A 16,701-nucleotide genomic window follows, 5' to 3' on the forward strand; every position below is an offset into this window, starting at 1 on the left:
CAGACATACCCACCCTCTTTATCCACCCCATGGCGTCATCCGGCCTGGGGACATTTATTAATTAATATTAGTAATAAAACTGATTAAGAACCGATAAAACTAATGATGTAATTGTCAAATAACTGGAGTACCGCACACCGGAATAATTTAATAAAGGAACGGTAATTCCCGTCCAAATGTGATACATGTATGCAAAGGATTGTCCACGAGAAACTGTATGAGAACGTTGATTTGTTTACATCCGTGGAGAATGGGTGGTTCTGACAAGACCGAATGCTGTGGTAACCGTTAGATTGAAATATTATAATGCAGTTTCTCTAACAGAATGAGGGGAGACCAGTCGCTGGTTCAGTCCCCGGTAGAAATTGTCGGTGCTATTCAAGTCCTATGTTCCAATACGAATGTCATCCAAATGCCTTCACTTGGCATTGTTGTGTTATCAATGGCGGCTGTTCATGATGTATTCAATCCTCAAAGTTGGGTGTTTCTATAGCTTGTGATCGGCATGTAGCACGTGAAATAGCCCCTATAGAATAGTGGAGGTCTCTCCTTGCCCCGACCGTTGTAGAACCGTGACGCAGGTCGGATTTTTATACAGCACATTCACAACACATAGCATCCTCAATTTTCTAATGACACCGCCAAGGATTCTGATATTTTCTTTTCGTAACCGTAATATAGAATATTCCCACATACACGTCTATCCTAGCTGAGGCCTTCTCGTACACTGTATTTCGTTCGTAAACTGAGTTCTTATTATAAACCTCTAACCAACTTAAATCTTAGTTGATCTTATTTCATTTAATACCGGTAGAAAAGTCTGTGTGTTTGCACAACGGAAGAACGACGAGGTTGAGACACACGTGTGACTGGCTTCTCTACAATGGCGCTAAATCGAATCGAGGGAGATTACGAACAGATTCAATGTATAGATGCAACTTTCAAAGTCTCTCGGCCTCAACACATTGCAACGAGTTGTCCTCCCTGTCAGCGCGGGGGGCGTGGACCACGCTGTCAGTCACATGATCGCTCGTCACCGTCAGCCAATGGCGGACCAGCTGTAATTGATGGTGGGCGCTGATTCGGCTCGCTGGGAATTGAAGGCGTGGCTATTATTATTTATTTGGGCGATAAGATGCTGTGTGATCAATCAGGAGTATTCGCATTTATCAGACGTAAGCGGGTTTTACGGTGCTAAGCCACATTCACAAAGTAAGTACGAGTCTTTTAGGAATGGCATTTCTTCACTTAATGCTTTACACGTTGCGATCCAACATATTACTTTAATAAGTTTAAGCCCCGAAATCCCTGTTAAACTGCACTTGTGAGGTTGTCTCCAAGCGAGTCACTCGCCTCGCGGCTCTGCCCATGTGATTGCAACTAACATAGTATCTTGGATTTCCTTTCACAGGTCGACAAAACTTGGATACTATCGTGAGGAAAACATCCAAACTGGCTACTGATATTTCTACCTATAAAGGTAAGTTGAGTGTGTTGTGACATTCCGTATGTTCTGTCTCTCGGGTGCCTGTCCCGGATCTCATGTCCCGAGTTCGACCCCCGGGCTGTCCTACCCGACCCCCACAACCCCTACCCTTAAGGATAGGACTAGAAACGCTGCCCCACCCGAACGGTTCCTATCGCCACCCTGGGTCGCCATGACACAGCTCCCATACTTTATCGATATAAACAGTCAATATAATGGCAAATTAAGGTTACGGATATTAGCAATGTAAAATATCATTTCGTGTGCTTTTCTGAATGATTTAAAATGTTTTCCCACAGTGAAATTAATATGATTTGTCCTTCAATTTTATCTGTAATAATTTTAACTAAAACTGGCACATTACCCTTGCTCACAATTGTAAATAATGTTTAATTAGTGACAACTGTATTTTGAAAATTGCTCCAAATCAGAGTATAAACATTGCTCTATTGAGACAAAGGGGCCGTAATTAAGGCTATTGTACTGAGTCAGGTAAGCGAGTTTGGGAACACAGGTATTGTTTCTTCGGTGGGCCAATAATGATAACAACTCATCGCCGGGAGAAGTCCCCCTATATAGGAATGTCCCATCCCACACCGCCCAGTACCCCCGCATATTCCCCCCGACTCGCTAACGCCAAGTAACGGGTAGTTTGCTGTGCCTATCTGAACGTGGTTCACAAGGAATACCTTTGCACACTTCTCGGTACCCGATATATACACCAACATACAGGCAAGTTTTACTTGTACCCACGTTTATTTAATTTAGGGGCGTGTGAACTGGCAGAAATTTCAGCACATGGTACAAACGTAATAATAAATATTATCACGCTATCTGTATTCAAAATATTTCCTCTCACAAATAGCATCAAAATGGGCTCGATATGTCTTCATCGGTTTTTGAAAATAATGGTGTATATGTTTTTACAAGTATTTATTATTTGTATTTACTGTAATGTACTGTTATTTTACAAGTAATGGCGATATACAGGAAGTGAAATTGTTTTTTCAGAAATCTCAGCACAGCAAACTGTGAAAGACAAATCGTCATTCACAGTTTCGTTAAAAACAAGTTAAAATATACAGTTGTTTGTTTGCAACACGCGATACTGCGCATGTTTTTGTTGGCATATACTATTTTTGAATTTTTCCACCTCAAAGGAGTGTACGTCTTTCCGTAAAATGCGTCAATATCAAAATATTTAAAAAAACAAACATACATGAATTATGTAAGTTCAAACCTGTTTTGTTTATTTGCTATTTTATTTTGTCTAAGAATAATGTTTTGTTGTAACAAGTATGTCCAAATGGTCAAATGTTTACCCAAGCTATTGCAGTTTGTCCACAAACAGTGTACATAAATGGCCGTTCTATGAGACTTGCAATACTTGACACGGACAACAAAGATTCGACGTGTAGACTGCAGTTTTATACTATTTTTATTGTGCGTCGAACTAATAGTTAAAATTATAAATATATTTTCTTATGTAAACGTCACTTAATAATGATTCTAATTTCAATAATATTTTCAATAATTTAGAAAATATCTCTAATGTTTGTAACCCAATTTTCTTAGTGAATCAACAACTGTTTGTAGTTTATTTCTGAACTGACTCGTTGTAAATACCACTGAGAATTAAAACGATGCCATAATGTCGACCTAATTACATTGGTGACGAATTAAGATGAAAGCAAATATTCGGGCTGTGCCTCTTCCTTGTGGGTCCGGCTTCCACGGGGAAGTCCAAATAGTCGACGAGACATCCACATCACGTTCACCTTAAAAAATAGCACAATCTCCTTTTAATGTTAGAGGAATTGTCAGATAGCCAGGCATATCCATTTACACATTATGGTGAAAACGTTTAGTTTAGAAAATAATTTTACAATAATGTGTACTCTAAATTATTCAATTATATTCTGAAATAATTACCTTACAATCTAAAACACGGGACTGAAACAGGGTTGAAATTATTATGAATTAACGAACCGACTGGATTTATTCTCGTTTATTTATAAAATAACCGAAAGAAGTGTTAAAAATGTTTAATCGTGAAAATATCATTTTTTACCATGTCATATTTTCAAAACTTACTCCCAAGTTTTGTATATGTATGTTTTGACGGAATTATCTCCCCCTTTTTCAGCTCCTTTCCAATCTTATCCTGCAGCCGACCCGGCCTCAAGCACTGCCCAAATGAAGAGTATGTATATTGTAACACTTACCTATCTACTATCCTACCCTCTCCACACACCCATACCTGAAACTAGTTTTATTATGGTGTATTTGGGATGAACAATTAAAGACAAACACACGAGTATTAGAAGAGCTAAACCTTCAATGCATGTGATGTTTAACGCCGATAGGGACGTCTCGTCCATGCATATCGCCGTGACTTTCTGATTAAATATGTCATTGTTTACCTCAATAATTCATCAATTTACGCTCAAATCACCCGCTGCTCTTTAGAAGCCGTTTCGAGTGATTTGCCGATAATTATGGCGCACATATGTGCACTGAGAGACGGAGTAATTTGTAAAGCGAGGTTAGATTAAGTTGTAATAGCGACGAGAAATGACTCGCTGTAGTGTTGGGGGTTGTTGGATCTGGGACTAATTACCGTGGCAGTTTGTCTGGTAGCAATCAATGCTCGTCAGGTAACTTCGGGTAGGGCAACAAAGGCACTCCCCGCTCGTCCTAGCATTTACCAGATTAATACATCAACATTGAACTGGGATGCAGTGATTGAAGCTAGGGCATCTCCGGAGTAATCACCAGCCTCACAACAAAGCTACACTAAATGAAATTGAAGCGGATCCGAACATCGGTATAGCACGCGCGGGTCTCACGTGTAGCTGGGCTTTTTATAAATACATTTGTTAGATTAATATCTCAACTGAAAGTAACCATTTCTGGACACAGATAGCTCTCTGCCGATGTATTTTTCGTCTTAGAGCAAACAGCAAGCTTTGAAATAGCAAATTAGACGGAAGTTCTTTTAGCTCGGTAACATCGGACTATATATATTTCATCAGCTAGATTGCACTCGCTGCATCGTTAACGGCGAACAAAAGACAGCCCCGTGAGCATGCATTGTCTAACAGCTTCCTAGCGACATCGTCGACACCAAGAACGTCATGTTACGCCCCGCTGCTATCCATCGTCAAGGCTACGTTAAACCGTATTAATAATTGAAAAACCGCTGTCCCCGCTGCTCGCTATTTAGTGCTAATTTTCCGCATGCTCGCCCGAGAGTAGGGTCATCAGAGTGATGGACGAATGAGGGGAGTTCTACCCGTGATATAAGAAATAGCCAGTGTCCCACGGGTGACCGCTGACCCTCTCATCGCGTGGCTTGTGAGGGAAGCCGGCCTGTTATTGTCAGGCTTGCGATGGTGTGTATACACATTATTACACAGCCCTATGAATAGCTTATTGGATCACGGGTAATCGGCTATACACAGCTGAGACTTGAAGTCTACAAATTAGGCCAGAAAAATTCGTTCGAGTCAGGCAGTTTATTACACAAAGAGGTGCTTATTAACTATATTTACTATAACTGATTGTGCTAACCACCTTCTGTTTAGGCTGCCCCCGGTTGCGGATAAGAATTTTTCTTTCAGTTGTGATAAAGTTTGATATGGAGTTTACGGTAGCATGTCAGATATTCGATAAAATCCAATTATGTGTAAAAGTTGCTATATGTCTCAGCTGGTGACAGCTTTGTCAACACGTGTAGGCCATGGGGACAAGCAGTCGACAGGGTCGTCTTCAGTCAGTTGTTTTAATGATAAGACTTTCCTCACCCCAGGGGACCACACTTCCCACCCTTAGACCCTCTCGACTCAAATACCCTAATATTACCCGGCGTTGTCTTGGAGGGAAGAGGGAGAGAGAGGCTGGTAGGGGTCGGGGAATGCACGTGCACACCACGACCCCATCCCGCCCTTCACATTGCCATATGCTGCTTAATTCCAATCTGTGAAATTGGGTCTGGGTTCAAACCACAATTAAATTGACTTGTACAAATTTTGAAAAGAACTGACTTGTGAAGGACAATACGGGTTTGCCCCGGTCGAGAATGTCAGCGCATTTTGAAACAACATGTGATCTCAGTTTGATATTCCGTATAAATCGTTACGTATTTGCATAGTATTTATTGTGAGTCGGTGGGGCTCGGGAGATGTTGTATAGGCACATAGCTTAAGTTGGCTGGAAACTTCGATCTTCTTGTCCACATATGTCGCGGGCAGCGTTTCGGTGGGGACCGAGGTTTTTGTCTTGCCCTCAGGTACGTCTTTTCCCTCCAACACGTCGCCTTGGTCAATACCAAGCGAATACCTGCACGAATAGCGTAGATACTGAATTGATTTTACCCGACATACCCATGTTGTTATCCACCCCTCCCCTCCCCTCGCCGGTACCACCGTTACGTTCACAGGTGGGATCTAAAGTTTCTACCCGCTCTCCCAAATCTACCCTACCCCCTATATGAGTATCCAACAATTTACTTTCTTTCATAAGTCTTGATATGTGTTGTCAACATTGACTTTCGCGATGTAACGCTTAACAAGGCAGGGCATATGTGGGTCGGGTTGGGACGCGGTGTCAGACCGACTGCACGTGCTGCACGAGCTTCACATGATGTGTAAAGTCAAGACGATGATAACGTTGATGATAATTTAGGGGAAATAATGGAAGATGTGATAATTGTAGAGTGTTGAGGCAGTGATTGGACGCCCGCACGTGGCACGTTGTGTTCAGAGCTCGAGGCGAGATGTAAATTACCGGCCCATCTGACAGAGTAGCGGAACAAGACAAGTCTCACAATCTCAATACTGTTCACGTTCGTGGGACTATTTGTGCTTCTTCCGCGTATCTGATAACGATGTAAACAAACATCGGATCTATCTCTGATGTTTCTGCATCGTCTTGCTTATCTCATGTTATCGTGTGAGTTATGGAACCGTATTGACACAGTGCAGCAATGTGTAAATTGTTGTTATGGCAGTGTCGCGTTGCTCAATTGTTGTCTTGATAAAAATCCCATAATTTTAATACTGCTAATTCTTACGACATTATCACAATCAGTGACATTCCTTTATTTTATTTCTTTAACTTTTAATTACATGTCAAAAATAGAATTGTTGCAAATTAGCCTGAATACGTTGCAATGGAGGTATGCTGGTAACTAGGGCATGTTGCAATCGACCTCCCCCGTGCAGGTGGCATTGGGTGGGTGTTTTCCCCGGCCTCGGGGTAGGTGGGGGGGTTATGTGTAAGACAATGTATCCAAATGTAGCTGTTTGGCAGGCGGGTTTTCATTGGGTGGCACGGCTAAGACGGCAGTTGATAATCCGCTACACTTCATTACGGTCGAGTTAGGCTTCATTAGATCGGCTCCCTACCTGGCGACGCATGTAATCCCTCATTTAACACGGAGCTAACATCCATTTACAGCCATACCCGAACTGCCTGCGTTTACCCGTACTCCAAGCAATTTTTTTATTTTTTTCTCTCTTGGACTCTGTCCTTACCCTGGTGATTTTTCTCACGGTGCCTCCTCTCCCTCCCACAGACTTATACCCCTCAACCTGCACCCCGACCATCGCCGCTGACTGTCCGGTCTCTCTTGCAGTGTGGTCCGATCGCTACCTCACCCCCACCACCGAGTCCCGTGGTCTCATCCCCACACTGGATTCTCTCCCCACGGACGACCTGAGGATGGCCTCCATGGCCTACCCACCCGTGTCATCCTCTCACATGTCCAAGGCCGGCAACCCCTACTCCGTCAACGGCATCAGCTTGACCTCCCCTAACGTGGACCTGCTCCATCCAGCTATGGGCTACCAAGGTAAGAAAACAATTTTTCTCCATTCGTTTCACTTCCACCACCCATAAAGCCAACCTCGCTTTTCAATCCTAATTCAAATTATTCAAAAGTATATTTAGAATTGAAATATAATTTTATTACCGATTATATCGCATATCCTTTCATAAGAAATAAATATATTTTTCTGCAAATTATACGAATGATTTCGAAGAAATGATCCAAATGTTAACTCTATTTACTAGTTGAAAAATGTAGTGTTCGCGTCTATGTATTAGACGATCTGGGAGAAAAGCGGCGTTAGGACTCTGAAGCGAGGCGAGGCAAGTTGTATGGTTGGGTGTCAAAGAAGTAATTATATAGCAATTCTAGCGGTGGCGGGTTAGAGTGTTTGAGACATAGGTTGAAAGAAGGCCCGGTAGGGTGTAGGGTGTCCATTACTGAGGAACATTCATACCTTTTATACCTGTGTTTGGGCGGCAGGTAAAGCCGTATTGTCGACTTTCGCCTGAAAGGGTAGAGAATGAAGGACAGTCGTGTTGGAAACTGTCTCAATGCTATCTGTGACCTCACATCGACTTCAACCTTCTCATAATTATAAGAGAGCCGCGGTATTTATATCCTAAAACTTTATATCGCAGAACATGGTTTTAGTCGAATGTGATTACATACACCTGTTTATTCAAACAATTCGTTGAAATATATACAAATAAATGTCAAAGATCGGCTTACGGTTTGATTGACATGCATTGAGTTAATCCTGATATCGACTCCTCGTTGGATTTACTGACCCAGTATTAATACAGTACGACATATTTTATTTGCGGTACTTTGTTGACGAGAGTTGTAATCCGGGGTAATGGTGTCCATACTCCGAGGGCCTCTTTACAGGTCTGTTGACAGTTTTCATAATCCCATGTAAACCTATTCTCTCCCTCGATTCTCCCGGTCTAAACACTACTTGTTCCCAAATTTCTATTTCTGTACTGGGGATTACAGACCCACTAACTACTCTGTTCCCATCTGGCGTTCAAAGACGGGTAGGGCTCTCCCAATTCACACGTTTTGCAGGAAAAATAAACTCGCGTCAATAGTGCGTTGTTGTCCATGGGCCCTGCATGGGATCCCACAGCCCCCAGCACGGGTATTCAGACAGTCACGACTTCCATTTAAAACTGCCTAGCCTAACTGAAAAGAAAATTGCATTTTTATGAGATAGACTCGCTGAGGGTGGGTGGACGGTACTCTGGGGGCAAGCGAAGCTAGTGGCAGCGTTGATGGGTGCTATTGTGTACTGGGCAGATTGAAGGGGGCCTTTGATGGGGACGGGGAGCGCGCCCCCCACCCCATATCACTGTCTCCGGACCAGTATTAACAAAATACTGAAATTGTCAATTTAGCCCTGTTGTGTATCTGTAATTAAAACTATTATTGCATGCGGCAGTAAAAGCCCGGATGTATCTGAGTTGCGAGTCACGAGCGCGACTGTCCCTTGTCCGCTTCTCTCTCGGCATTCAACTGGCAAAGCAAACAGATAAATTTCGATTTAATGGAAGCAATTTTACACTCATTCACTCCATGCCTCATTTATTTCCATCAAAGATTCCGGCTTTTTAAGATGTGTTGCGGACAACCTAAAAACCAACAGATTTCTATAGAAATCGAAATGGCAATTTCAAGGATTTATGACACAATAAAAGGTGGTGTTGAATGATTTAATCACCATCAGGGGAATATGTAGATCATTGAGCAGGTAGACGTGCATAGATTCTATGGACCCGGGCCATCTTCACGGAGGCTCCACAATACATTGTGTAAGGTGTCAGAAAGCAACGAGCTTCACAGAAAGGGCGTTACGTGGGTTTGACATTTCCAATCAGGGGAAATGAAAGATTAAAGGGGTATTCTTCACGAAACGTCCAGACCTGGTATGAGATTTATCTTTGCAGTATGTTCACTGTTTTTTTTCTTTTCTTAAGGCGGTAATCCAAGGAAGCAGAGACGTGAGCGTACCACCTTCACCCGCGCCCAGTTGGACGTTCTAGAAGGCTTGTTTCAGAAGACACGCTACCCTGATATCTTCATGCGAGAGGAAGTCGCCCTTAAGATCAACCTACCCGAGTCTAGAGTCCAGGTAAATATATATACCCGATGCCTTACCTTTCCCACCCGACTCCTGCATACACAACACTGTCCCTCAGCTTCATCAACCATGGACACTGCTGATATCTGATGATAATTAAACCTGTAAGCCGGCATTTAACTCGCTAATCGCGTAAACACCGAATCTACTAACTGTCCGTATCTGTTAGTGTGATAACCAATACACAAGGCATTAAACAATCCAGTGCTTAATATTTCTTTCATATTATTGACGTCTTCATAATGAAGTCAAACAAGGCAACGATAGGATCTGACAGGGTTGTTACAAGTTAATTCCTGGTTTAACCGTCTGTGTCGGATCTGTGTAGTGCAGTAAAGACCATCTGGTACAGGAGCCAGGGTAACGGAACCCTCTCACCGCCCCCCGCCCCACCCCAGACTCTGCCGCTATGGGTCCCATATCGCTAATCACTCATCAACACTTCATTACTGTAATAGGCAGGGATCACAGTCTCTCTCACGCGGCAATTACACATCATTTAGCGCTAATCTGTCGCACATTATTATCTCTTATACCGGTGGCTGTGAAACCACGATGATGCACAGAAAAACACCTCTTTCTCTTCACAGACTGTGCACCCAGAAACCTGGCGGCATATTTTGTATATTTTCGATTACATAGGAACAACACAATTATCAATGACGTATTAATGGGGGGTTGTTGTGATAGGCACAAATTCAATGATGCCCTCCGCTGAAGGGTAAAAATTAATTGTATAAGAACCAGTTTGTTGGAGTTGGTCTTTGTTTGACCGTGTAGTGTGTTGGGTGTGGACATTGTCTCTCCTGACGGGTATGATGCAAGACCAGTGGGCCAGCCCCGGTATGTGTGCCCCGGGGGGTGGTGTGTACACTTACTTTGGACAAGTCAATTAGGCCCTGTAAACACCTCCTAATGGTCCGACCCCGAGGGGCCCCTCACCCGCCCCGTCCACCCTCTTGAAAACTACCCTTTGTAAGACTTCCTTTCAACGCCAACCAGTCCCCAACTGGACCTTGCTAGTTGGCCATCTTACTCGTGTGTTAATTGCTGCCCTGTACACAACACCATTAATCCTTTACACCCATGGAGGCAGCGGACGGCGAATACACTTTATTGTAAAGACTATATATTCTTTTAGTGATACTAGAAATCCCGACCCTTTTATTCCTCTGCCTCCAGCTATACCACCCCTGTTCCCCCTGCATGGCTCTAGTGGCCTCTCCAGTCACCATCCTACCCCTCCCCCAAACTTGACCATTCCCTCACACTTGGGTACTCCTGCATATCTTTAGGCGATAAATACGTATCGTGTTAAACATGATTGTTTTGTTCTAAATGCTTACTTCTATCTTTGATAACACGCTAATCCATGACTTGGTCGACCTTTGTATTTTGTTATCGATGAGAGATTAACATCAGCCGCGTGAGCATCTTGTTTGTAATTATGCAATCATCGTGAGAAGTATTGTTTTTCTCAACACCTGTATCAATCTGATGTTTGACTGCACCTGTATCAACCTGGTTATGTTTGACTGCTTGACCTGCCCCAATTCTCACCTTCTCCCTTATCTTGCAGGTTTGGTTCAAGAACCGCCGTGCCAAATGCAGGCAGCAACAAAAGGCCCAGGAACAGAAGACCAAACAACAGCAGGGGGGTCAGCCTAGCCCACCCCAGACGTCACAGTCCCCCAAGAAGGAGCCGAAGACACCCCCACCCCAGGCTCCCTCCCCAGTCACGTACAAACCCCCAGTCGTCAGCACCACACCCCCCAACGGCAGCTCCCTCAACGCCGCAACCTCCATCTGGAACCCAGCAGCATCCATGCCACCCATGAACGAATTGATGTCCAACAACAGTTGCATGCAACGTTCTTATCCCATGAGCAATGGTCAAGCACATTCCTATAACCCCCAGGGCTACGGTCACTCGTCCTACTATGGCAATATGGACTACCTGAGTCAGATGCAGCTCCCAGTCATGTCCAATCAGATGACCAATGGTATGGGCAGCATGTCCAACACACACGGGAACCAAATGGCCTCATACGGTACGCTACCCTCCGCACAAACGCTCTCAAGAGGTAACCACGGTGACTGCTTGGACTACAAAGACACAACATCCTCGTGGCCCAAGTTCCAGGTCCTATGAGCCGTGCAATGAGACACTTCGTGAACATTTACCAAGTGAGGTTTCGGGACTACCGTCACTGGAAACTAAGCTAGTCTGGTGGCCACGTTGGCATGGCAACAACCTAGGTTGAGTTGCATCCTAGCGCGGTTGTACAATCGTGCTTCCCGTGAAGTCCACAGTTACATGGCCACTATCAGACAATCGACCACAGATGTTGTGAATCACAGTCTTGTGACCAGTGACGTCATCCGTTTGACGTCATCCGTGTGACGTCAGGAATCCTACCCGTCTGTGTGTTTCGTTACAACCTCTATGCCCAGCGAAACGTGCAAGTTCCCGCTCCGGTGGGAACACCATTATTTATATGCGCACTACATTATTGCCGGTGTCGTCCATCGATGTGCCCTCCACCCCCAAAGACGGCCAGAGAGGGCTGTTGTGTAAGAAGCCTGTATATACTCAGAGAGAAAAAGTTGTGCTCCACCCCAGGGGCACGCTACGACCCCGGGCACACGCCACCAGTATTAAACGGTCACAACGTCACCCCGCCCGCCATCACGACACCATCTCGACGACCACGTGAGCTTGCGACGTCGTCGCCCGATTCTACTTTGTAGCGACAACGAAATGCCCTGTCCATCAATTGTAAATTATAATCGCCACGTGACCTGAGCTGCAATGTAGTATTACTTTACACCTGTACTCTTGAATTGTTTTCTTTGTCATTTCTCTCTATTTATGGCACCAGAAGGTGCAACAAAGCGATGACCATTAAGCACTTTTAATATATTTAGTGTGACTCAAGAAATTTTGAGTTAGTGAATAAATCGTTGTTTTATGAAAGAAATATATTTTGTTTTCATTTTCACTGTTTCAAGTGATTGAGGTTGTAAACTGAGCTTTATTCAAGTTAATATTTGTATAGGATCATATATCAATAGCCGAAACACCCATCTGTGTTCACGAATACAACATCTGGCCTAGATGCTGATCCCTATTGCTTCATGTACATCCTCAGCGCAGCATAACTTAGGCTTTAATCGGCGAACCACAGGGATGTTTTCGTGGACAGAGTGGTGTATCCTGATGGCTAAAAATCATGTATTGAAGAGGGACCGAATCTGAATCCAATCTGTCAATTGAGGATTATTCTACGACTTTAAATACGGTCACTGTATGACCTCGTCGTATATCCTGCTTTGATCTCACACCTCTGGTTGCCATGGTGATTCCCTGCTCGTGCAACTATTTGTCCTTAGTTCTTCTCCGTGTTGTTAACGAGGACTAGTTTCAAGAGTGTTCCTTACGGACAAAGTACAAATGATATTCTATCAAGTACTGGCACAATAACAAGCCATGAATCTGTTATCGATATGACTTAATTTTCATATTTTATCCCAATTCGCTAGCGTGCGTGTGTCCGTTGTACACCATGTGTAGAGTGTCTGGGGAAGATATGCGCCGCCACTCTCAACCCTCCTCGTGACAATAACCCTGTGCTCGGGTTTTGTACCCCCACACAATACAAGAGGGGGGACCCGCATATCTGAGGGGCAAGACGCTATACTACGGAAACGTCAACGACGTAGTCACCGACTCAAGCTTGAAACGAATACTGAGAACAAGTAGAAATTGTAGATTCCATAAGCTGGTTACTTGTCATTTTTTTAATAGAGTCTATATTTAATATATACTTATGTAGGTGTATATATGTTTCTCACGATTATACCATGTGCAAGAGGGTGGACTTATGCCACGGATAATTACCATATTCATTACAATCACGCGTTACCTGACGGCAGGGGTATTTTGATGTGCACATCAGGTTAACTGGCGGTATGCGGGTGGGATGTGCAGACACGTGGTAACTGAGGGGGTGGGGAAGGGAAGGGGTGGGCTTAGGGGGAGGCGGTAACCTGACGACATGGGGCTTACGGGTTCGAGATGTACATCAGGGTAACTAACGGCACGGGTATCTTCAAATGGGGTAGATATGCAACGAAACATTGTGTCGATATTGTCCGGATGACAATAGGCATGGCATCGTGATGCCGGAAGCTGGCCAAGCACCTGGCCGTGCCAGTCTGCCGGATGCACGACGCCGAGTACTGTACATCGGTAACCGTGGAAACGGAAGAAATAGATGAAAAATAACTATGCATGTATTTTGAACAATGCATAAGCTGTGCCATCGGTCTGCCCAGGACAATGTTCCAGCTGTCAACAACGGCAACAATCTAATAAAAGTTGGACTGTGATATATAGGTTAGGCTATACAGATCAATCATGACAACTGTACGGGGTCACATTTTACCGATAAAACATGAAGCTCGCATTTCTTATACACTTGTGTACTTATTTATTTAACGTCCGGGTAAATATCAATATGACCCTTTTAACCACAATTTGTAGACTTGTTTGAAGTGGCAATGATTATTGCTAGTGCATGTACAATATTGATCTACATCTATTCCCATGCAAGACGTGTAGTTTCCTTGCCCTCTCCCCCCGGAGTCACCGCGACCCTCGGAGCCCCACCCTGACGTGTGTCTGTATTGTATGTCTGTACACACGGTGTCAGTGTCTGTGTGTCTGTGATGAGGAAGGTAGGTCTGACATCCGACACCTGCAGACTCCGAACCCAGGACTCTGGACCTCTCGTGTACGTATTGAACTGTCCGTCACCGCTCTCCAGACATCTCGGACAACACACACATCCACGACCAATATTACAACTACACCAACCACCAATACAACCACTAGTCAACAATGGGGCTGATTTTACTTGTATTGTGCTTTTAAATATTTTAAAAAAATTAAATAGCTTGTGTCTACAGTTCAATGCATTTCTGTGGAATACTCCAGGTTTCTTCAACAGAGGCAGAATCTACAATGGTTAAGAACGGATCGTGTTTTCAGTTTGAAATCATGTTTTTATGCAAAAAAATTGTTTATCGGAAATATGAACTCACGGCCATTTGAGTGTTTTAGAAATATGGCATTCTATAACCGGATTTACAGAAGCGCAACTTAAATAAACATTATTTTGTTATTTAATGTTTGCTCGGAGTCCTTACTAACCACATCATGGAGATTGTATTAAAAAAAATATACATTTTCCCTGTTTAAAAAAGAATTGTACGGGGCACCTGTGTATATGTGCCTATTTGATTCAAGGCAAAGTATTTATGCGCTTTCTGACATTTTCTGAAGTTGCTTTAATAAATGGATTACTTCGTTTCATGTGCTCGCAGATCCTGGTAATTCAACTAAGCCTGGCCACAACAGTTACCATTTCGCAGAATGTAAGCTCTTTAATACCCTATTATCAATAATTATGTATGCAATGAATATTTGTTTACAATTACGTATGCAGTGAACATCCTTGTCTCCGTCTCATAATACGTTCTTAAGAATTATGAATACAACAGTTTAAATTTTTAACGAAATATTGCCGAGGTGTTGTTGCTAGTTTTCCTGGCATTATTGTAATGAGCGCGGCGATGTTGACACTGAGATCTAATTGTGTTTCAATAAATTAAATTCTTTCCCATGGTCTTAAACACCCAATATTGTATGCTCAATCAAGTTTCATTAATCCGAATGAATTCTGAAGATCTGATATATTTATGTCTGAATTTTCTTGCCCCTCTGTCGAATGTCGATGCCTCTCATATGTTTTATCATACCGCCGCAGAAAATAACAAAGGTACCCATTAACTATCCCTGACTGGAAGAAAAGGAAAGCTCAGTCATTTGAAATAAACATTAATTCTTATTCTATATGGGTATAAGCATCCTTTCAATGTCAGTTTCGGCAATGTTAATATTTGATGATCACATTATGTGGTGTACATTGCATGGGTATGCATATATCTGTGAAAGAGATATGACGCTATATATCCCGACATATATCACATTTCGTCATGTGCAAAGCAGTCTACTCAATGTAAAAGATGTACACATATATCTGTGAAAATGAAATCTTCCTGAATAGAAAATTATAGGGAATCGGTTCTTAACGCTTCCGGCGCCAGTGACATTAGCGAAAGATTGCAGTGACGCCTCGAGTTTAACGCCCCACGTTACTGCCACAATTACAGTTAATTAATATTTATATAAATAAAGAGACAAAAATCATTAATATCTATAAGAAATCTCTGCCAAAAGCAGTCGATTGTACGATTCCGACTACATCATAACATGCGTTCTTGAAACACTATCAAATAGTCAAGGCAGGAGGTGTTCTCGAAAAGGTGAGCGTATCCTGCCCACCGCTTGAACCCATCACAAACCCCAATCCGTATATGTTAGAACAAAACAAATACATGTACCGTTGATCTATAGAAGTATCCTATCTTTAAATAATTATTTTACCTTGCTAATATACAGAACAATATTGGTATTTTGGACAAGGACATTAGACTGTCATCGTTATAACGCTGATTCATGTAATATCCAACCACTCCTGTGTGTTTATGGTTTACTGTGATGGAATTGTATGTGATTGTTCTCGTGGAATATATATTCGCTGGGATTGGTGGCTCCATGTGGTTGACCCTAGTTCACACCGGGGCTAGTTCGGCTAAAACTTAGCCCGGCCAATTGACCGTAAGGATAAGCTTTAGTCGAATATCCTTGCAGAAATTCCGCTCGTTATAAGTTGTTTTACTCTGATTTCACGTGATTTTATCTTTATAAGGTTCAAAGCCGTGACACTACTTTATTTGAATTTTATTAAATAGAAAAATCAAATTGTGTTGTTTCACAATTTGAAGATACGAAAAACAACTCCATTGCTTGAATTCAAGAAAAAAAAATACGATTTTAATATTGTTTATTATTATATTTATTTCATTTTCTTTACAGTAAACACATGCTAAACGAGTAAAGAGGTTTGATTGTGAACTGTTTTATTAAATCCAAATATGTTCAACATTTTCGTTTGTGGTCTTTCTACATGAATTATATTTCCTGTGAAGTTGAGAAACGCGATATGTTTCCACGCATATTAACCGGGATATTGACACCCGTATAGCGCTCACATAATCCCCTCTCTCCCACCCTGTAAAACGATACTCATTTCGAAATGTAACTATAGATCATTC

General features: G+C 42.7%; 1 protein-coding gene across 11 annotated transcripts in view; it reads left to right on the forward strand.

The window, feature by feature from the left end:
* The window catches only part of LOC124123194 (homeobox protein OTX2-like), a 56,399-nt gene extending 43,963 nt beyond the window's left edge, over nt 1-12,436 (forward strand). For 2 of the 11 annotated variants that reach the window (XM_046486513.2, XM_046486520.2), the window contains exons 2-6: nt 1,412-1,480; nt 3,633-3,689; nt 7,065-7,340; nt 9,296-9,450; nt 11,039-12,436. In XM_046486513.2, coding sequence (XP_046342469.1) covers nt 3,683-3,689; nt 7,065-7,340; nt 9,296-9,450; nt 11,039-11,611 — 1,011 coding nt within the window. In that variant the 5' untranslated portion in view covers nt 1,412-1,480; nt 3,633-3,682 and the 3' untranslated portion in view covers nt 11,612-12,436. Of the gene's footprint in view, nt 1-941; nt 1,213-1,411; nt 1,481-3,632; nt 3,690-3,739; nt 5,778-5,811; nt 6,440-7,064; nt 7,341-9,295; nt 9,451-11,038 lie in introns of those variants that run through there. The other 9 variants (XM_046486490.2, XM_046486498.2, XM_046486505.2 and 6 more) reach the window with 9 other exon arrangements.
* The last annotated feature ends 4,265 nt before the right edge of the window (nt 12,437-16,701 follow it).

The sequence above is a fragment of the Haliotis rufescens genome, unplaced genomic scaffold, assembly GCF_023055435.1.
Source record: "Haliotis rufescens isolate VD_foot unplaced genomic scaffold, xgHalRufe1.0.p SCAF_3, whole genome shotgun sequence".
NCBI lineage: Eukaryota > Metazoa > Mollusca > Gastropoda > Lepetellida > Haliotidae > Haliotis > Haliotis rufescens.